At 36.4% G+C, this 23,035-nt stretch overlaps 1 protein-coding gene and 1 long non-coding RNA gene across 4 annotated transcripts in view; both read right to left on the reverse strand.

The window, feature by feature from the left end:
* The window catches only part of LOC110095751, an 84,692-nt gene that overhangs the window by 13,720 nt on the left and 47,937 nt on the right, over positions 1-23,035 (reverse strand). The window lies entirely within an intron of this gene.
* On the reverse strand, positions 6,438-15,199 carry LOC110095718. Of its 2 annotated transcripts, none has more exons than XM_028692628.1 (4): positions 14,702-15,199; positions 14,009-14,090; positions 7,400-7,614; positions 6,438-6,668 (listed from the first exon to the last, which is right to left on the reverse strand). In XM_028692628.1, the coding sequence occupies exons 1-4, from the start codon at positions 15,175-15,177 to the stop codon at positions 6,590-6,592; spliced, it is 852 nt and encodes a 283-aa protein (XP_028548461.1). In that variant the 5' UTR covers positions 15,178-15,199; the 3' UTR covers positions 6,438-6,589. The 2 variants fall into 2 exon arrangements, with proteins under 2 accessions (XP_028548461.1, XP_020677027.2); XM_020821368.2 differs by having other exon boundaries at positions 6,438-6,690.

The following is a 23,035-nucleotide window of genomic DNA, read 5'->3' on the forward strand; positions in this document are numbered from 1 at the left end:
AGGCAGACACATTTTTTAGGAATTTATCCTTATTAAGTGATAATGCTACATTATATGAACCAGGACATTCTACAAAAATAATTAAAAAGAAAGTTCTACAAGGAAGTCTAGAAGAAAAGCATATGCAACATATAATAATAAAAGAAATATCTCTATTATAAGAAAAAAAATAGACTTTGTATGATTTCAAAAAGTTGCTAATTTTCCCATAAAAAAGAGAGAAATTCCATTTGGCTTAAATCACGATGCACAACATCTTGTAGATGACAGAAGGAAACAAAATTCTAATTTGCACAGTAACACCTTTTGCATCTTCCAAGGAGTACCTACCACCTCTGTAAATCAAGACAAAACATCTAATGATGAAGTTAATGATGAAAATTACCTGTGTATTGTTGACCTCCTCTTCCAACTTGCTTATGGTTAGGTCACATCATTCCAAGACATTTTAATAATTCAAATACATATAATATTTCAAAATATAAGCCTACACTCTCCAATGATTTATCCTAACATGAAGATGCTATGGCCATTTTGTGAACCATTGAACCATATCCAATCTATTGATAATTTGGCCACCCTCTTGAATTCAACCTATCAGCCCACTTCTAACATAGTCAACTAGACAACTAACAAGACTATAAGCAATATCTTCGTCCAACCCATCAAACTCATCAAACTCATTAGCCAACCCCCTAAATCATTAGCTAATTCATGGGCCTACCCACTTCATTTGTATGGCCACAGGATGTGAGTACTTTCTAGTGTACCTCGATGGATAGGAGGACCAAAATCCACCTTTTCAACCCTTTTCATTGTGATTTAGCCATCGACTCGAGCACAACCACCTCTCTCTTATGTCACCCTCAATTCACTCCTTTATGCTCCATTTACTAGCCACACCCTATCACTAGCTCTGAACTTCAAGGTTGCAAAATATAGAACTGGACATATAATCGAAAGAAGGAGAGGTTCAAGATTTAATGGTAAGATTGGGGTTGAACTAGATGATATAATTAATATTAAATTTATTTAAATAAATATAAATGAACTAATGATGATGTAATAATTACGTAATAATATAAATTTATGATGAAAATTAAATTAAATTCATACATAAATAATATCATATGCAATTTTAAATTTTAAATTTTAAATGTTTGATCTTATAATTTATTCATTTATTAACTAAATTTAATTAAAATATTGAACATAAATTTAAATATCAATTAAATTATCAATGTTATTATTATATATATAATTTAGACCTATAGATTATATAATAATTCAACATTATATTTTTTATCCATAAATTATTTATGTTAGATAATTGTCATTAATAAATAGATAAAAATTATTTTTTAAAGTATATAATAAAATAATAAATTACTATTAACTAAAAAATATTTATAATTGAAAAAATTAATTAACAATAGTTTAAATACAATATGTTAGTATATGTTGTCATGATTCTGAGAATTTCAATTATTTATTTAGTCTTTATATACTTAGGGGTTGTTTAGTTAAGCTAAAAAAGAATGCAAACTATAATAATAATAGTAGTGTAAAAGTAATGGGATTATAAAAAGGAAAACTTTGGAGTTTTTTATAATGTAATTTGTACAAGTGAATGATTTTTTTTTGTTGAAATTGATGAATGCAGTGTAAGTTAAAAATAGTGGCAATCAGAGGGTGAGGTGGACCGTGGTGGTTGTCGGTTTGGTGGCAGGTGGATCGTGTATTCGGATGGCATGGTGGTCGGTGATTGTGTTTGGTCGGCAATAGTAGTGGCAATGGTGGAGACAGTAGTGGCATTGGTGGTGCCGGTGGGCAGGTGTGGTGGTGGATGGTAACTAACAGCTGTGTGAGATTGGGTGGTGGGGGGCGGGTAGTTGGTGGTGGTTGTTGGAGGCAGGTGGTGGCGGAGATCGGCGGGTGTGTTAGCTGATGGTGGTGTCCAATAGTGGTGGTAGCCGGTAGTGGAAGTGGTCGGCGATGGGGTCAATCTGCCGTGCTGGTGGTGGCCGACAGTGGTGGTCGCCAGTAGAGGGTTGCGGTGGTGGTTGCCAACATTATAGGTGGCAGCGGCGGCTGAAGGATGGTAGCGATGGTGGGCGTTGATCAAATGAAATTGTGGTGTAAACTGTTCTGGCTTAAAACTGGGCAGGTTTTATTTACTTAAAAATAAACTAAAATGATTTACACTACATTTACTTTACTTTGATCTACTTTGTATTCCAACAAAACATCAAAATTTGTAAAGCCTCTGCACTTGAAATACTTAACACCCCTTTGTATTTCAACCAAACACTTAGTAAATTTTGCTTAATATTGTTTATATTATTTTATGGATTTGTATATATTAAAAACTCATATGAATGGTTGAGCCACATTTATTGTTCTTTCCAAATCATTTATATGCAATATAAAATGAGATCCAAAAAATCATCATGAGGCTTTTTCTCTCTAAATGTATAATAATCAATGTATGGTGATCCCCCTTGCAACTTTCAGGCATCCCAAATTTCTACATCCAGCATTCTGGCACTGAATAATCTGGCTATTATATATATAACTCCAAACATTGTGTTCAAGTATTAACACTAATAAAGTTCCAAAAAGAATTCATACTATAATTTAAGACTTTGTTGGTATGACGAAAAAGAGAGGTTAGAAATCTGAAATTGAACTTTGTCAAACAAGCCTCATTCGTTACAATAAATTTATTAAAGCAAATCATTAGTAGTCTAAGGGTCAGTTTGGAACGGCTGCAGCTATCGGTAAAGCAGGTTGTGAAGTTGATGTACAGAAAGTTGCTTTTTGAAGTTGCCGTATAAAAAACAATATATTTTATTTGGGAAGTTTAACTGTGTATCTGTTGTGCTCTAGCTTTATAAGCATAAATTACTTTGATACCCTTATATATATTTAGATGAGAATAAATTTATATAAAAAACTAAATGATTTGAATATTAAGAGTCAAATTATCATTCTAATATAATAACTATTTTTTATTTTTAAATATTTATTTTGAGTTCTAAGAACTAAATGATCGTGGCCTTCTCAAGGACTATCCTCGATCCAATTGAATGATATCAAAGAAGTTTCTAACATATACAAGTCAATGGTGCTTTGAAAATTATTAAAAAATCTTACTGACAGTTGTAATCTGAAACTTCATTAACACTTTTTTCGTTGGAAGAAATTAACAGAAAAATATAATTTATCTGCCTCTTTATATAAATCAATGACAAAGCAAATACCCTCTTTTCTTATTAAATTGATTGCAGAAGTTTGAAAACTTAAATGAAATGCAAAATTTAAACGTAGAGCTTTAAATTTGTAAAAAATAAGCAAAGTTTTCCTGTGAAATAACTCTGAGGTGGAAAAGAATTACTAGAAATTTCCAGCATGTTTGATAGTCATTGTTGCGTCCTGGAATATTCACGGTGGTAGAGAAATATATAGTTTAATGTCTTAGTATTGTACGAAGATCTAGCACACAAGCAGATAAGAGAGAGGGTGCAGCGTTCAAAAGAGACATCAAAGTTTTTACATGAAAACCCCTAAAAAGGGGGAAAACCACAGGGCCTGGCCTAGTTTGAATGAATCCACTAGTATTTGTAGTCAATTACAAATAAGGCCCTTCCTTGGAAGAAGGCCTTGGCTTGATGTTACAAATGTACATCGTATAGAGTGCATTACATGGTGAGAGTTACAATAATCAACATAGACATGTTTGTTTGGTCGACACGACCATAATCGATAGGATAGAGATCGAAAAGACCGTTGTCTGGTGATGGAGGTCGGAAGAACCAGAGTATGTGACAGAGGTTGGAAGGACCGTAGTCGGCAAGAGACAGGAGTCCGAAAGATCATATTTGGCAGGAGACTGGGGTCAGAAAGACTGTTGTCTGGTGATGGAGGTAGGAATGGTCATAGTAGGCGACAGAGGTCGAAATGATAGTAGTAGACAGGAGACAAGGGTCCGAAAGACCATAGTAGTAAAGCGGTACTTCGATAGAACTCCATGCATCAAGCGGTGGTTCGACAGAAGTTCGGGTCTTAGGTGGTGGTCCGGCAGAAGTTCGGGCCTTAGGTGGTGGTACGACGGAAGTCCTATCGTTACGTGGTGGTTTGGGAGAAGCCCGTGCCTCAGGTGGTGGTACGGCAGAACCCAGGACCTCAAGTGGTTGTCCAGCGGAGCTCAGGTGGTGGTTCGGCAGAGAACCGATGTCAGGCGGTGGTCCGACAAAGGTGAGGGCCTTAAGTGGTGGTCCACAGAGCTCAGAGCCTCAAGAGGTGGTCCGGCAGAACTCAAGGCCTCAAGTGGTGGTCCAGCATAGCTCAGGGCCTCAGGTGATGGTTCGACGGAATTAAGACGGTGGTCGAGGAGTGAGGAGTCAAGAGTGATCTCCGATCTCTCTCTTGCTCTCTTGCTTGGAGCCCCCTCCTCAAGAGGAATGAGGGGTCTATTTATACATTTATGGAGTGGCATGACCCATAAATAGGTGAGAGATCAAGAGTAAATGAGGAGTGGTAGGATGGACGACCAATATTGAATCCGTTGATCGTGGACCGTTCATTAGACATTTGAAGGTCTTTGTGATGTCGGAATTCAATGATCTTGAGCTCGTTAGATTCATCTTGTCAAGACACTCGATTCAACTATAAGCATGTCATGTTTGGAAATCGTTTGATAATCCAAATTGTGGTTCGAACCCTCCAACAGCGCTTCAGACCCTTAGTTTGGATCCATTTGGACTCGGATTGAGTCGATTTTGGTGTCGTTGGCTTCGTATTTCCCAGACGCTCAGTTCGACTATAAGTTTGCTAAATCGGAGTTCGGATGGTCCCAATTTTAATTTTGGAAGTTTCCAACTTGATTTTGCATCTAGATTTGTGTCCGAACAAGATAATTTTTTGATGACGTATCAGCCATATATTGTATTATAAAAGTGTTGAATGCTCCAAATGATAAAGAAGAAATGAAGCATGTTTCCTCATCAAACTATGCCATTATTATGCCGTATAAAATTTGTTGTTATGTTCCTTTTGAATGCTAGTTGCTTATATGCATAGTTTGAGATCTTAATTGGCAGAGTTTACTTTCTATAGAGGATACAATATGCAAAAAAATGAAGTCTGATTGTTTGGTTTAAGCAGATGGAACTTTTGCTAGATCTTATGTAAGGCACACCAGTATTTCCTGAAGGATGTACTAGAAAGCTATGTTAAAGCTCATAACATAAACAAATATATTGGTATAAGATGAAAAACATAAAACCATAAGAATAACAAGTTTCCAAGTCTGTAAATACATTTTTATGGATATTGAAATGAAGGAATAGCAAATCCTTACTGCATGAAGATTGTTGATGTTGAAGAGGGATGACAGTGAAGCTCTCAAGTATTGGAGACGGCAACTGAATAGTAGGATGTATGGGAAAAAGAAGAAAATACTGGTGTGGAGGTTCTGCTGTATGAAAAAGCAGGTTCTTGATAGGCAGCAAGACTTCCAATGGATCCTTCTTGAAGATATGGTGCGCCTGGAGCAAAACTGCGGCTGGAATGAAGGTGAAGGTGATTCTTGTGGCTGAAAAAAGGCAGGAAAAACAAAATTACTGCGGTGGAAGGAGTTGACGTAAAATGTGGAAGAATGTTTGCTGCGGAAAAAATAAAAACTAGCACAGTTGGCGGGTTTCTTGCGGCTGAAAAGAACAACAGAAGGCAGATTCTTGGAGAGCAGTAACTTATGGTTGATGTTGTGGTGAAATGGGAACTGGTTCTAGAGAGAAACAGAGGACAACTGAAAGAAGCAGGCTTTTGGCGAGGCTGAAGGTTGCAATGCTGCTGACTGTAGAACAAAAGAGGGCCAGCGAGTGGATGACTATGGTGGAGACGAGGAGGAGGATAGGGATTGCGATGACCAATGACCTCTATGAAAATCGTATGTCAATGACTTTTATGATGAGAATGCCGTGAGGGGAGCCACCGTAGTGGAGATGAGGGCGTGGGTATCGCGAAAATGATCGCACTCTCCCACGAAGTTGGCATTTACGTCATTTTTACCTTCGATACCGAGGAAAGCAGCGGACCGTGGGAGATAGGGTCTGATCACGCAAAGATGCGTGGGGAAGCAGAAATATTTGTAACCGCTTCTGACGCGATTAGTGCAATGCTTTTTATATAGCACAGCAGCAGCAACGCCGTCCCAAACGCACTCTAAATGTATGAGCATGTGTTCAAAACTTGGAGATGCTGACTTGCCGTGCATGAATAACATTTTTTTATATAAATATTGAGTGCACAAATAGGTTAAGGTGTAGAGGTTTGTCACATAAATGTTAGCCCATGGCATTGCTTAGGAAAAAATGGTAACAAAAAAGAAAACCCAAATAAAATAGACTGAGTTAGATACATTTTGTAATTGAAGGTTTAAAAAGAAGTTAGCAGGATGTCTTAATTTGACTAAAATAATACCTCGTTTGATTACAATAAGATGCACAATTACATGTGTAGATAAAGAGAAGAACAAAGGTATTCCTTAGATTGCAACTTGTCCAAGATCATGTACAACTTGGGGGATTCATACACTTGTAAACAGCTGATGCTGGCATTTTGTAAGTGGGGATGCTTTCAGGATCCACCATTCGAACCTCCCCAGGCTTGAATGATAGATCCCAGTGCCTGTATGCAAAATAGAAAAAAGAAATCAATTGCTAAAAGTAATGGATACCAGTCAAGCTAAACAATTCACAATGAGCTTGGAACTAGAAAATTTTATCCAAGCATCTTGAATTATATGCTTTTCTTTTTAAATTGATTACATTTTTACTTTCTTAGGGCGATTTCATTGTTTGTAATAAGACATTATGTTTTTTTTAGAACATAATGACTTTGTTTTTACTTGCTTTGTGTGGGACAATGAAATTATTACATTAGAAATAGTATCAAGAGTTTTAAAAAAAATCTAGCGAGAACCAAATGAGCTCTTCGTTGTACTCTATGTAGAAGCAAACTTCAAAAACGTATACACTTAAACTAAAGTGTCTAGTTGGGAGTTTGCAAAACTAGGACAATAAAATATTGGAAAAAACTTTTCAAGTGCTAAAACTAAATGGGATCTTTTTGAACACTATATTTAACTGTTTTTTGAACTTTTTGTCTTGATAGGTCTAATAATCTTGGTAGATTAAAATCTGCATGTGTTGCACCTTTCATGCTAACAAAATGTAGGCTATTTTTCGCTTTGATTAATAAGAAAGCAATCCAAAGAAAAACTAGTATGCATAATTCAATTGGGTGGTTATTCAAACTTATAAAGAAGAGTGTGTGACCACTAAAATAACAAATTGCTAGGAAATGTCGGGGAAGCTTAAAATTATGATTACAATACCTGCGAAGGTCAACTCCTGTTAATCCAGCTTGCAATATCGACAAATTATCTGAATCTGGAGATATGATAACAATGGTTTGTTCAGAATATTGAGTTTCTAAAATTGACATCAGTTGTGTCACACGAACAAAGACATCCGAAACACTTTCATTTGGCGTTCCATCTGTAATGGGAGGTGGTTTATTGTTTGGTGAAACTTCATCGAATTCATACACCTGAAAATTCATGATAAAGATGTAAGTATGTTTCATGTTGTAATAATGGAAAAGTAAATTAACTGCTATGCAAAAATAAAAAAAAGATGGAAAGGTATATAATTTAGGCAAATTGCATGAAGTTATGAATCAAGCATCATCATAATTGTAAATGCAACAACAATCACCACATAACCAATATTTGGTCTTATACCTCATTACTCATATTCGATTTAAATCAAACATCACCACCAACAACAAAAAATTGTAGATAACTTTCATCCAACAACACATTCGAATCTTCTAGGGCAACATTCATGGAGGAAAGAAAGCCATGAAACAAATACAATCCACCCGAAATTGGCAAAAGCCAATTAATTTGTTATTAAACTTGGATTCAAATAGTTTAAACAATAAAAAAAACAAAAATTAGTGAGGTAAATTAATTAGACTAAAAGGGGTTTATTTTCTCTGAGAACTTGAATCATGTCCATATTTGTGAATGATGAGAGGCATTGATGAGGACATTAGTTGGAAAGTCTACCGTCGACGTGGCCGTAGATCTACTGCCACGATTTACCCGATGTATTTCTGATTTTAGTATGATCATTTTATTTTCATGTATTTTTATTTCTGCATTTTTCCTTTTGTACCCTTGCTTGAGGGATTGAGTCTTGTAGCCCCTCGAGGGTATTTTAGTCTTTTATTTTATGGCATTGTATTAGGCTACTTATAGCCTTCTTCTTGTACTTTGGAGGTTTAATGAATGATTATTGAGATTTCTTCCTGCACTTGTGATTTTGAGAGCCTTGAGAGTTCTTGGAGAGTTTTGGAGAGATCCCTTGGAGAGGGAGATTGGCGCATCACCCACCAACCTTGGAGACGGCCGGGTTCGTGGTTTATTTTTGTCTTCTCTTCTTCCCTTTTTGTTTTTGCCGAAACCCCTTCACCCACTTCGCCTTGCCGCCGGTTTCTCCACCCACCCGAGCCATTTCATCCCCACACAATACCCACGGCCAACCCCTTACCCGAGCCCCTAGGCCACCGGCACCAATTCCTAGCCGCCGACCGGCCCCGCCCATCTCCGGCCCCCACTGCCTTTTCTCCCCTTGAGTTTATTAATTGACTGAAAATTATTTTTGGATAATTTTGAATTTTAAATTCCTTTTGAATTTGAATTCAAAATCTTTCCTAAAATAATTCATCTATTTTAGGAAAGTATTTGTTTTGGGCTTAATTTGAAATTCAAATACAAGTGGATTCCAAAGGAGCCTTTCTTAAATCAAATCCTAATTAAGACACCTTAATTACCTGCACCAAAATCTTCCTCTGCCATGCATGCCGTCGGCTTCATCAAGGCTTCCGTTGGAATTCTTTCCAAAAGCCAAATGCCTCCTTTGGAAATAAAATAAAACCTCTTTACTCCCTCTCTGCCGAATTTCAAACACCCAGGAACCTCTTTTTGGAGAGAATTTCCCTATCTCCTCTACATTGCCGGCCCAGCTTCTCCATACCCGATTCCCTTCCCTTCACATATCTCCTCCCCACCATTTCTCGCTCCCTCCTATGCACGTGTATTTGCTACTGCAACCCTTGGCTCCAATTCTCAACTCCTATTACATGAACCTGAGATTTCCTTCTCAGGTTTTTAGAAGGAAAACCTGAAATAATTTTCAGGTTATTGGGAAATGGCTTGAAGCTTCTCTCCTATCTCCTTGCTAGAGAAAACTTCTCAATTTTTCCATCATTTGGGACGGGACCAAGGAGATTATATTTTCAACATCGCTGGAATCAAAGAGAAGGCCATCTACCATTTGCTACTCATTGTGATCAAGGCAAGGGAAGAAGAAATAACGAAAAGGTATAGTGATCCACGTCGTTTCTCCGAGAAGGTGATCTTCTTCACTGAATCATTACTCTCAAATTCTACTTTCATCGTGAGAAATTGTATAAGCAAGAGATTGTGTCGACTTATCGCCATCCACTAGTATTCGTAGGAATTGCTACCTCGTTGCTTTGGATCTTCTTGTTAAACAAAGGTTAAGTTGAAAACTACTCTGTATACAATGCTTTATTTTCCTACGTGTTTTGAATTCGTTTAGCACCTTGTGTTGTTTTGCCTAAACGGAAGTAACCATTTGTTAGTTTTACTTTATCGTTTTAATCACATATATCGAAATCTGAAATTGCTCTTAACATATTTTGTGCAAGTTTCCGATTCATGCATGTTGTTCTACATCAGGCATGATAGTTAGTACATTTCTGAAAGATTCAATTCTTAATGGAATAAGAAGTTACAGGATTATTTAAAGTTGATAAGGTCAAGTTATTAGATTACTCATATGAGAAGTTATTAACAAAAACTATCAGAAGAATCAGACACGTACAAAACTCATAAGAACTAGGGGCATAACAAGCAATGGATACTTTGTTGCTTTTAAGGTATCTCAACATTGAGCATAAACATCCAAAATAGCTCCTTATTGGGATGAAAGTTTGTTACAATTCACTAGAGATGTCGATTGATGAGTTCCTTATGAAATATAGGGGTTTCTTAAACTTCACATAAATTAACAAGGATTGAAATCCATTTATTGAGAATACCTACAAAATCTAGCTGGAAAAGAGAATTTGAATCCCCAAATATTAAGGAAGAACTTAATTTACATTCGAGTTGGTGAAGACAAATAGATAACTCCACTTATTGCATGGAAGAAGAGATGAATGTGAAAATTACAATGTGCTTTTAAAGAGATGTGTCATTTAATGCATCCATGCCAATATAAATTTGCATTAGGATGCCCTGATATAATTTCTTTATATTTAAGATGCTTGACTTGGGAGAAACTAAGCTGGACACATTGCATAGCCCTTACTGTTGCTGACTTAAGACAATTGATTTCGAAGGAAGTATACTTAAAAGATATTACAGAGCCTGTTCAATTTGAAAGCTGGCAAATCATCATTTTTTTCTAGAATATGGTTCTGAAAACTAGCAACCTTTCAGCTTGACAGCTCTTCAATTAGCAAAGCATAATATATTTTAGTTAGTTGGGCTAGTTCTACTAAAAAATGGGGAAATATTAAGGAAGCTAATTTGGATAAGGAGGAAACTTTGGGTAAGCCAAAACAAGAATGCTCAATAATTCCAAACTTCTTATTGATATCAGAAATCAGAGAGTGCAAAGGTTAACACTAAGGAAATTCATTGTTCAATCCCTTTATGAATTCGTCTTTATGAATTCGTCAATGCTAGAGGCTACCAGTGGCCTTTGCAAAACAAGCATGGAAGTCTAAAACTCCTCTTGAAAGTTATAAACTTCTGCTCATCTAAAAGAGCATCCTTGTGATGAACAATCTCATAAAATGAGGTTAGGCAAGATATTCTATGAGTGCATTTTATTGCAAGTGGAATAAGTTAAGCATATATTATTAGCCTTCATGTGCATCAAAAATTTGTTATATGAATCTCAAGACAACCAAATTTTGATTTTAACAAACTTATAGTTGAACTTAATGTCATGACAAGACAAGCCCATCAACATCATAAATGATCCGATCCAACTCCAAATGAGCTTCAATCAAGCACATGAAACATATTTGAAAACTTCCAAATAGTCTCCATATATGATATGTTTATTATTAAATTGAGTGGCTCAACAAGATGAATTTAATAAGCCTAAGATCATTCGATTATGATATCATTAAGGTAGTTAAAATTTGATAAACAGTCTATGATCAAGGGGACAATACAGAACGTACGATAGAGTGTATTGGATTCTGAACAAAGTTATCAAAATGCCCCCCTCCCCCCCTAAAAAAAGTTATAAATAGGGCATCATGCTCTGTATGAAGGGGCAATTCAAGAGCTAGGAGAGCTAAAGAACACCATAGCAATTTCAAGTGATCATTGCTGACAACGATACAACAATCGTCATCACTATCGTCAGACTTTTGTCATCCTACTAGTATCGTTTGATCATTAAACTAAATTCCCATCGTTGGGTTGTGACGTTTGCTTGTAGACAATTGATTTTTGTAATACCTATAATAGAAACTAGATAATGGCTCTCAACTGTATGTAATCCCATTTTCATTAATTGTGAGGAAGAAATAATTTTCATATCTTCCATTATATAGTGAATTATTGCAATTAGTTAAGGCACTATGGTTTTTTCCTTTTTTAAGTTTTCCACATAAAAATGCTTTGCCTCCACTTATTTTTTTCGTGCATGCTGAATTTTTGCCCTATATTAAAAAATTAAACATATAGTCTACCACCACAAATTTTCTAGAAGGTAATAATTTGATGTTGTCTTAGCAAAAATTTTCCAACACAATCCACATACTTTTTCAATGACTTGTAATCAATATATCAATCAAGAAGATTAGAATATACACCCAAGCCTAAATTTAAGGGATTATGTACAAAAGATGGAAGAACTTTATGTTCAAATCCTATAAATCTTTCACGAATCTTCACCCCTCACTGATGCAATTCTCCAACATCCTATTTCAATAGGTTTAAGCTAATTTTAATTGATACATATAATAGAACTCATGATCCTCTATGAGCACATTGACAACTACAAACTATTATGCACGTTCAACATGCTAATGATGCACCCCTTTGCTAGGTTTTTCCCATAACTCTTAAGGGACAAGCTTGCACATGATTCAACTCTCTTTTGGGTAAAATTATTTATGCTTTCACCAGTCTAACTAGACTTTTCATAGAACAATTTATCATCAATTGAAGAATCATTAAGGACTCCTCCCATCTTTCTGAGATTCATTAAAATGAGAGAGAAACATTAAAAAGAGTGCTTCAAAAGATTCTCTTCTAAAGCATGCCAAATCCCAAGAATGAATCTGGAGTTGTTATAAGGTGTGTTTCTTGGAGGTATCCACACTTTACATTTCATTTCAACTCCTCATTAATGGGAAGAATCCTTCAGCAAATGGAAGAATTCAATATATGAACATGATTGGCCTCCTAAAAAAAACAAGAGAAGTCAAGAGACCATAGACATCATTCTCACCAAAGTTAGTCTGAGTCACCCAATTACACATCACTAATACATCAAGCGCTAAAATCTTAATAGAGATCCAAAATTCTGAACACTACGTGGTCAAGCTTTTAAAGAATTCATACACTGGAGATCAATCTCAATATTATAACTACCATCATGTAAGAGGAATTCAATAAAAAAATACATTCATTTAAAGGATTAGATTGAACATCTAATTTATCAAAAATATTTTGGCCATTATTTATAAGACCAACTTAAATATCATCAACCTCAAAATAGAGGAGATCAAAACAATCATGACAAGAAAATTATTGGAGTTATTAAATAAGAGGCGATATACCTTACATACTCGAAGATTGTATCATTGAAATTGAGCTTCTCATTTCATTAAATTTTTAATCTTGACTTCCATTGGAAATAAATAAGTATTTTTTAAGTATTTCTTTAAAATAATTAGTATTTCATTGCATCTAACAATAACACTTGCAAGACATGCCCAAAAAATCTCATTAGGAAAATTGACAAATAGCATCTTCAATTATAAGACTGAGAATGCACGCCCAAGAGGTAGCCTCAATTGGAAGCTAGTAGTGGACATAATCCTTACTAGAAATACTCCATAAGAGCAAGTGATTGATAGGGTCTACATTCATTTAAAAATAAAAGAATATAAAAGCCTCAGAAAATATAAGATCATTCAAAAAATTTTAAAATATATAAATCTAAAAATTATATGCATACCAAAAATATCAAAAGGCATAAGCCCCATAAGATATAGATAAAACATAAGCCACATAAGGTATATGACCATCCAAAAACTTCAAAAGTTATAAACCTCATAAGGCAAAAATCTTCACAAGGTAGGGTTCTTGGTTCTCCAAAAATCTCAAAAAGTTAAAAAGTCTTAAAAGTTAACCAAAATTTAATCATTTATGTAACGATAACATAACTATGCTCTTAGGGTAGGTAGTTTTATTCTATACCTCTTTTCATTAATCTCCAAATAAAATGAATGGTGACAAAACCAACTATTTCCTAGGAAAATTTAATAAAATATGCTTAGTATAGTAGTGTATCACTAACAAGAATAATTGCCAAGAAATACATAAAAGAAGAAAAGTGGGTTTCAATGAGAATTTTAAGCTATCAACAACTTGTATCTAATTTATCTTCATGATTGTTTCATTAATATTAGAAGGGTTCTCCAAACATCCTAATTTGTAGCAAGTGATGTGCATTGCTAAAGTATCTCATAGATGATTTATATAGCATGCTTCACAATCACCACACTAAATAAAAAAGTCAAATCAGCAATCAAGACTAGAGAATACTATGTTCTTGAAACCAATCAAAACAACCACATAAACTTCATAAACCCTCACCTCGGAAACAGCATCCAAGCTCCTTCCCTCAAGAGCACCCAGCCCACGGGCATCCAAAAAACTATATTCAGGAACTATTCGACTACAAACCGAGAAATAGAAGAAATTTTCAGCTGAAAGATCCTCAAAGACTTTAACTTCTATCATTTATCATAGAAAGAAAATGCTCATAAAGTAGATAACCTAATTAATAGTTGATTGTATTTTAAGAAACATGTTCTCAAAAATAAGTGTTGCGATCCACATGAGCATAGAGGATAAATTTACATTAAAAGTGAAATGATAATTGAGTTCCCAATATACTAAAGCTTTGCTTTAATAAGTGTCCACCCGCTAGCATATGAGGCTCAACTGAAACCTCTATATTTCACGCTCTTAATAATTGATATTAGAGCTGTTGACTTGATTTGAATAAGTGTTTTTTGGTGATTTGTGGCCTCTATGAATCTTTGATGCTTCTAGCAAATAATTTTTAAGTGCAATTAACTCCCAGATAAGCTTTATACCAATGAAGTGGCTCACTTGGTGCAATTTGCAATTGAGTCTAAAAAATTAATCTTAGTGATGTTTCTTATGTTGACTGCAAATCATCATTTTACTAATATCTTGTCAAAATGCTTTTAGGATTTAACTATTAACATCAACAATAGTCTGAAATCGAAATAAGACAAGGCTGAGTTCCTAGTAATGAACCTGCGATCGACTTCATTCACGGAGGCAATGATTTCCGCAGCCTGATACGCCCTTTGTGTAATAGACGGCCAGATCCAGCAGCTCCCACTACAAGCCTCCAATCTCTGAAGCTCAACCGCCGCACGAGCCGCCTGCCGCTTGCCCTCCAGCGAGAGTCCATTGTCGACGGAGGTCTTGGTGACGGGGTTTGTATTGAGGACGCCCATGCCCTCGTAAAAGGACTCCCCGGCGCGGACTAGGAAGTAGCGGTTGCTGAGACGTGCGGGGGGCATCTGGAAGAGTCCACGGGCTGCGGCGGCCGGGATGTGGCGTAGGAAGAAAAGAGAGATGGAGGAAGTGGCCAGACGAAGAAGAAGGAGGCGGCGATGGTGTTGTGGTCGGAGGTGGAGGAGTAATGGGGGTGGCCAGGTGGGGTTTTGCGATGGAGGGGGAAGGAGCAGAGGGGGAGGGGACCTCGACGAAGAAGTGACTATCATTTTGTGGCTTACGTTTGGCTACGATGTCTGAAGTTTCTGATGAAATAAATTATTTTTGCTTTTAAAAAGTTTTTCACAATATTTTAACTAAGATTCGAATATATTCAAACAAAATTTATATAATATTATAATAAAGCTTTAAATAAAATTCGACTAATTTATATATGTTATAGTACATCAGACTATAACTTTCACATAATTGTGTTCACTCATAAGAAGTATAATATAAGATTATTATTTTGACATCTTTGAATGAAATCATAGCAACTATTATACAATATGCTATAACTTTAATATATCCTAGTACAATCACATAATTATAACACTGTATACTATAACTTTAATATATCATAGTATGATCACAATAATTATAGCACAACAAAATTAATTGTACATCATTTATATAGATAAATGAATACTGTTGCGGGCTAGGATATTCACGGCGATAGAGTGAGTAAACTTTTTGTCTTAATAATGCACAGATATTTATCACACAAACAGAAAGAGATAAGTAAAACATCCGATCTTTTTAACGTGGAAAGCCCAAAGAGGAAAAAGCTACGAGGCCTAGCCCAAGTGAAAAGATTTCACTAAATTTGAGTGAATTACAAATATCAGTAGTTTGGAGAGTTAGTCAAAAAAATGGCGACAGTCGGGCGAAAGTCCGATGGCGTCTGGGCAGAATTTTAGCTGACGGGGAATGATCCGACAAAGGTCGAGCGAAAGTCCGGCGGTGCTTAGTGGAAGTCCGGAGGCGGTCGACGGTGATCTGACAAAGGTTAGGCTGAAGTTCGAAGGCGATTGGTGGCCAGGTGGAAGTTCAACGATGGTCGGCAGCTGGGCGGTGGTCTGACAATGGTTGGGCTGAAGTCCGACAACGATTGGAGTCCGGGCGGTGACGCTGGAGCTCTTGAAGCTTCAGAGTTCTCTCCAATCTCTAGCAAAAGGTCCCCTTCATGTAGAGATGGGTCTATTTATAGATTTTCACGAGTGTCACACCTTGTAATTATAGAGAAGAACTGGGTAGGTTCAGAGTGCTCCGGTGGATGGCTCGTATTGATTTCCTCAATCATAGAGTGTTACCGGACATTTGAATTCTTTAATGATATCATAATTTGACAATCTTGGGCTCGTTGGATTCATCTCGTCGAGCCGCTCGATTCGATTATAAGCATGTCATGTTTGAAATCATTTGTTAATCCAAATTGTAGTTTGAACCTTCCAAAAGTGCTTCAAGTCTTAGATTTGGTCCCATTTGAGCTTGGATTGAGTCGAATTTGATGTCGCTGGGTTCATATTTTTTAGACGATTGGTTTGACTTTAAGTTTGTTGAAATCGGAGTTCAGATGATCCCAATTTTAATTTCGAAAGTTTCCATCTTGATTTTGCCTCAAGATTAGTGCACGATTAGATTATTTTTTTGTGACGTATCAGTTGTCCCCTTATTTTTTGACGTTGAATTTTGCAAAGTCCAAAAATACTTTTGTAATTTCAGTATTTAAAATGTCCAAATCAGACTTTTGCGGGATAAAATTACGTGTGTGTATATATATATATAGTTATATGATTAACTAACTAACTAATTGGTTAATTAATATTAGTACTAAGCACCGGATTATAACCGATATAATTATATATATATATATTTGATGCCGTTAATTATATAATTATATATATAATTCAAATTATTTTTTGGGAATATATATAATTATACCAAGAGGTTTGATCAAAGCTCGAAATTTTTTCAGTTATAACATCAGTTATGGAGAGACTTATAATAAATTTATTTTTAGTTAACTTATACCTCGCATCTCCACCAGATATATTAAAGTTACATAGTTAACTTATATAATTATTATAATAACATATATAGTAAATTATATATACACGCAATCAGATAAGAGAGAGTGTGTAGCATTTACATGAGACACTAATGTTTTTCGTGGAAAACCCCTAAAAAGGGGGAAAAAATCACGAGGCCTAGCCTCAATTTGAAATGAATCCACTAGTATTGTAGTCGATTACAATGAGGTCCTTCCTCGGGGAAGCCTTAGTCTTGATGTACAACTTATGGAGTATATTACATGATGTTAATGCAAAGAGTCATTGTTGACATGTTTGTGTTTGGGTCGAAAAAATCGTAGGCGGCGGGCGACGGGAAGGCTTGTAGTCGATGGGCGATGTAAGTCAGGAGGACTGTAGTTTGCTGGCGATGGAGGTCAGAAAGACTTAGACGGCGGGCGACGTAAGTAAGAGGACCGTAGTCGGCGGGCGACAGAGGTCGAAAGATTAGTTGGCGGGCGACGTAAGTAAGGAGGACCGTAGTCGGCGGGTGACAGAGGTCGGAAAGACTTATAGTCGGCGGGCGACGTGAGTCAGGAGGACCGTTGCCTTGCGACGAAGGCTGGAAGACTTTGTCTGACAATGAAGGTCAGAAGATGACTTCAGGTAGAAGTCCAACAATGGAAAGAAATCCATCTTCGATATACGTCCATCAACAGTCTGCTAACCGGTAGAGTCTGACGTCGGGTAAAAACTTGGCGAAAGTGAAGGTTTGGGGTGTCCGGCGTCGGGTAGTAGTCCGACGTCTGTTGGTGCCGAGGATAACTCCGGCTTCACTTGGGCGGTGTTTCTCCGTTAAGAGGGACTCTGTCATTAATTGGGAAGAATTTCAGCATCACGTGGAAGTTGGGCAGAATACTGGCGTTCTCCCGAATATCATGCAGAATCCCGGCGTGTTCGGGCGGCGGAACGAACTCTGGCGGTGGTCGAGGAGGAGCTGATTCTCCTCCTTCTTCTCTTCTTCTTCTCCTCTTCTTGCTTGGGTCCCCTCTCATGAGAAATGAGGGTCTATTTTAGATTTTTGGAGTGGCATAGTTTTGTAAATAGGTGTGAGATCAGGGCGAATAGGGAGTGGTCAAATGGACGGTTTGAATGTTGAATCCTTTGATCGTGCACCGTTCATTGGACATTTGAAGGTATTAGTGATTGTTGGAATTCGAGATCTTGGGCTCGTTGGATTCATCTTGTCGACTGCTCGATTCGAGTTATAAGCTCGTTAAAATCGGAGACTGTTTGGTAATTCAAATTGTGGTACGAGCTTTCCAACAGTACTTTGGGCGCTTGATTTGGGCTCACTTGAACTCGGATTGAGTTGAATTTGGTGTCATTGGGTTCGTATTTCCGAGACGCTCAGTTTGACTGTAAGCTTGCTCAAATCGGAGTTTGGGTGCTCCCAGATTTAATTTTTAAAGTTTTCGGGTTGGGTTTTGCCTCGAGATTCGTGCCCGCTCAAGATAATTTCATGATGGCGTATCAATAATAAAGTTATATATTAATATAGTTAATGTTATATAAAAAGTTATATATTAATATAGTTAATATTATATATAATGAAGTTATATATTAATATAGTTAACGTTATATATAAAGTTATATAGTAATATAACTAACATTATATATAATAAAGTTATACAGTACGTTAACTGATATATTACTATATTTAACTTATATAATTATTATAATAATGTTATAATAACGTTTATATAATTATAAGCCATTTTATATAACTATTGTATAACTTAAGATTAAGGACAAAATTTATAGCTATTGTATAACTTAAGATTCATGGTAGAATTTATTATTATTGTATAATATTTTTATTTTGTAATGTCAAAAATTTTGATTTATTTTTAGAAAATTCAGAAATTTTCTCTCCAAACCTCCTTTGAAAAGTTATAAGTACCCTTTTAGGGGCTAAGGAGAAGGCACAACTTCTCTAGCCCCCAAGTTGTTTGATATTTTTAAGGCATGCGGTGTCCCCTTAGCCAATTTTCTTACAGAGCCATGTTCATGGCAGTGGGACTGATTGCCTCTTCAAAGATTGAGGCGCCATTCTGATGCCCAAATGTCTTTCAAGGATGGTCTGATTCAACAGTCATGTGTAGGGACGTGTAACATTCAGATCCAAATGGTTGGATGTCCATACTCGAGATCCATCGAGGGGCTGGGGACAGTGCATTTTTTCTTTGAGAAAAATTATTGGGGTCTTATAGAGAAATTGGAGAAGATAAAGGATTTGTCTGCAGCTTTACATGTTGGAGAAGAAGATATTCTGAGGATTCTCAACGTTCTTGACATTGAGCATCTTCTGTACGAGGTTCGTTACTCGAACAGATTTACAAAAGAATAATTTTTGTTCAAAGTTGGGCTATCTTTTCAAATTGGGAGGTCTAATGCAAGGATGTTGAAGAAGTCCTTTAAAGTTCCCTAGTCACCTGCCCCAACTTCAAAGTTTGCTCCTAAGTGACATGCGAGAGGTGACAATCCCCAAGTTTTATTAAAGAAGAAGAAATTGGAGGGGGTTACAATGAGTACTAGTAAGGCTCCCCCAAACTCCTCCCATGCCAAGTTACATATTCAGGAGGATGTGTTAAATCACTAGTGTATCGGACATCATCGAGCTGATGAATTTATGAGTAATAGCTTCTTTTTCATTTTCCTTATTTAGTGTATCTATTCTGATTGGCTCTTACCAATATCATCTTATTACTTCAGTTACTATGATAGATGGATCTTGAGGCCAAACTTACTCAGTCCTTGGATGAATGAAACAAAGAATTTGTGAAGGTAAAATATCTTCAAGGAGAGTACAAGCGAAAGTTCTACCATAAGACTAAGGAGATGAGAGCAGTAGAAGAACAATTGGTTTTGTGCAGAGCTGAGTTGGCTACCATGGTGACTTCTGCTTCTTTGCATAAAAAATAGATATATAGGCTCCACATTGCCCTGGTGGATGTGCTAGCGAAGATCAATTAGCTTTTAAAAGATCAATGGATCTCTGGAGAGAAGATAACAGCTCTTGAAGCTGAAAATAAGGGACTTCAGAATCTTATAGCTAAGAAAGAAGCTACTCTGTTAAGGGTTGAATCTGGATCAAGATCTTTGAGATTCATTGAAGATTTCAAGAATTCTATATACTTTAAGACCATTATCCATGATGGCATTCAGGAGGCTCGCGATCACATATATGTTGTAGAAGTGAAGGCTTTCGAACATCAGTGCATCGATGAGGCTTTTTAAAGGGAGTTAGCCTAGTATAGCATAAGACCGGAGTTGGAGTTGAATGACTGACACCTAGCCAGACTTCTGATGACTCTTCTTCATATTCTTATAATGACGAAATAGAGAGTGCGCTGCAGAAGGGTTTTGTCCTCGAAGAGGAGGATGTGATTGTAGAGATTGAGTAGTGTTTTTATTTTCCATCACTTGTATCACTTTATCATTTTTTGTGATTATTACATGTGTCAGATGTTTATACTCCCATGTGTAATCCTCTATAATTTGGTATAAAGTTGTTGATGTTTTTATTTCAAGTTGAATAGTGAAAAATGTTGATAGAATCTATTAAGGATGCTTGACATATCTGAGATTATATGTCAGAGCATTGCTCAATGACGTTAAACTATATGGAAGAGGTCGAAAGAATCCACTAAGGATGTATGACCTATCCGAGGTTGTATGTCAGAGCACAGGTCGATGATGTTAACCTATAAGGAAGAGGTCGAAAAAAATCACCAAGGATGTATAACTTATTCGAGGTTGTATATCAGAGCATTGTTCGATGATATTAAAAAAAATTGCTCAATGACTTTGAACTATATGGAAGAGGTCAAGAAAATCCACCAATGATGTATGACCTATCCAATTATATATCAGAGTACTACTCGGTGATGTTAACCTATATGAAAAAAGTTAAGAGAATCCACCAAGGATGTATGTCCTATCCGAGGTTATATGTTTGAGAATTGCTTGATAACATTAACTTATGTGAAAGAGGTCGAGAGAATCCATTGAAGATGTATGATCCATCCGAGGTTGTATGTTAGAGCGCTGCTTGATGACATTAAACTGTGTGGAAGATGTTGAGAGAATCCATCAAGGATGTATGACCTATCCAAGGTTGTATGTCATAGTGTCACTTGATGACATTAACCTATATAGAAGAGGTCGAATTAAATCCCCCTAGGATCAATTTTTCCTTGATTGGGAAGGGGAGAACGCCGTATATATCCTGAATCAAAGGTAAATAATGGTATATTTTTAGACCTTTATTGCCTTTTTGAGGTTGAGATTAAGACCCTTCCCAAGGAGTAGAAATCCAATAAGGGAATGTATAAAGCTTGAAATTTATTTGAAGTATCATTGCATTTGCAAGAAACCTTATGATCCCTTGATATCATCTTGGATATTGGAAGAGTTAGATGAATCTTCTTAAACATGGCAGTAGTTAAGGTTACCCCCAAGTCAACATTTAATTCTCATGAAATTGATACAATAATAGCTGATGTCAGCACATTGACATGAACAATATTTTAATGTTTGAGCAAAAATTGCCCACCAGTCGGAAACCACGTTCTCATAGACGCTGCCAAATTATTACAGGCTAGGATATTTATGGCGGTAGAGTGAGTAAATTTTTTTAAGCAATGCACATATATCCAGCACACAAATAGAAAGAGAGAAGTAAAACACCCGATCTTTTTTACGTGGAAAGACCAAAGAGGAAAAAACCGTAGGGCCTCTCACAGGTGAAAAGATTCAATAAATTTGAGTGAATTATAAATGTTGACCCATCCATTGACTTAGAGGCGGTCAAATTATAGTGGTTTGGAGAGTTAGGCAAAGATTTAGTGACGGTCGAGAAGAAGTCTGACGGTGTCCAAGTAGAAGTTTAGCTAACGAGGGAATGATCCGACAAATGTAAGGTGGAAGTCTGACAATGCTTATATGCTAGGTAGAAGTCTGGAGGCTGTTGGCGTGATTTGATAAAGGTTGGGCTGAGGTTTGGAGGTGCTCGGAGGTTGGGTGGAAGTCTGACGACGGTCAGTAGTGGGGTGGTGGTCCAACGATGGTCGGGCTGAAGTCCGGCTACGGTCGGTGTCCGATCGATGGTGTTGGAGCTCTTGAAGTTTCAGAGCTCTCTCCAATCTCTAGTAGAAGGCCCCCCTCATGTAGAGTGTTGGGGTTTATTTATAGATTTTCATGAGTGGCACACCCCATAAATATAGAGAAGATCTCGGGTAGGTTCGAAGTGCTCCATCGGATGGCCCATATTGATTCCTCCAATCATAGATTATTTATCGGACATTTGAATTCTTAAATGATATAAGAATTTGATGATCTTGGGTTTGTTGAATTAGTCTTGTCAATCCGCTCGATTCAACTATAAGCATGACACATTTGAAAACCATTTGGCAATTCAAATTATAGTTTGAAACTTCCAAAAGCACTTTGAGTCTTTGATTTGGACCCATTTGAGCTTGGATTGAGTAGAATTTGGTGTCGTTAGGCTCATATTTTTTGAGACGAACCGTTTAACTATAAGTTTGCAATTATTATTATTTAAAATAATTGATAAAATAATTCAGCTTAGATAGCAATCAATGCATGATCCTTAAACTTTTGGATAGTGTCATATATGCTCTCTTATTTAGCATTATAAAGCATATAATATATGGTCAAAACTTATGTTAACAATCAACTAATAGAGCAGTTTACTTACTATATAGTCATGTTGAAGGTATATTCAACTATTGAAATCATGTCACGCTTCTATTACCCACTCTTATATCCCTTTATAAAAAGTTGTCTTCAATCCTGATATCTAGGCCTTGAAGAAAGAAAAGGTTCATCAATCAAGCGGAGATAAAAACTGGCGCATCAATGTGTTGACTTATTGCTCTTGCTTGATGGTTTTGTTTAAATCTCTATTTTTTATTTTATTTTTATTCTTATTCTTCTCTGTGATAATTTATTAATGTTACATCATCTCTAGATACCATAATAGGAGATGAGC

Source organism: Dendrobium catenatum, unplaced genomic scaffold (assembly GCF_001605985.2).
Source record: "Dendrobium catenatum unplaced genomic scaffold, ASM160598v2 original_scaffold_245022, whole genome shotgun sequence".
NCBI classification, from domain to species: domain Eukaryota; kingdom Viridiplantae; phylum Streptophyta; class Magnoliopsida; order Asparagales; family Orchidaceae; genus Dendrobium; species Dendrobium catenatum.

What these genes read in the sequence shown, in the direction of transcription:
- LOC110095718 (XM_020821368.2), bottom strand. Translation starts at nt 15,177, where the DNA reads ATGATAGTCACTTCTTCGTCGAGGTCCCCTCCCCCTCTGCTCCTTCCC. An exon ending in GCTTGGATGCTGTTTCCGAG is followed by an intron (nt 7,615 to 14,008) that starts GTGAGGGTTTAT and finishes ATGAATTTTCAG; the next exon opens with GTGTATGAATTCGATGAAGT. An exon ending in ACAGGAGTTGACCTTCGCAG is followed by an intron (nt 6,691 to 7,399) that starts GTATTGTAATCA and finishes TTTTGCATACAG; the next exon opens with GCACTGGGATCTATCATTCA.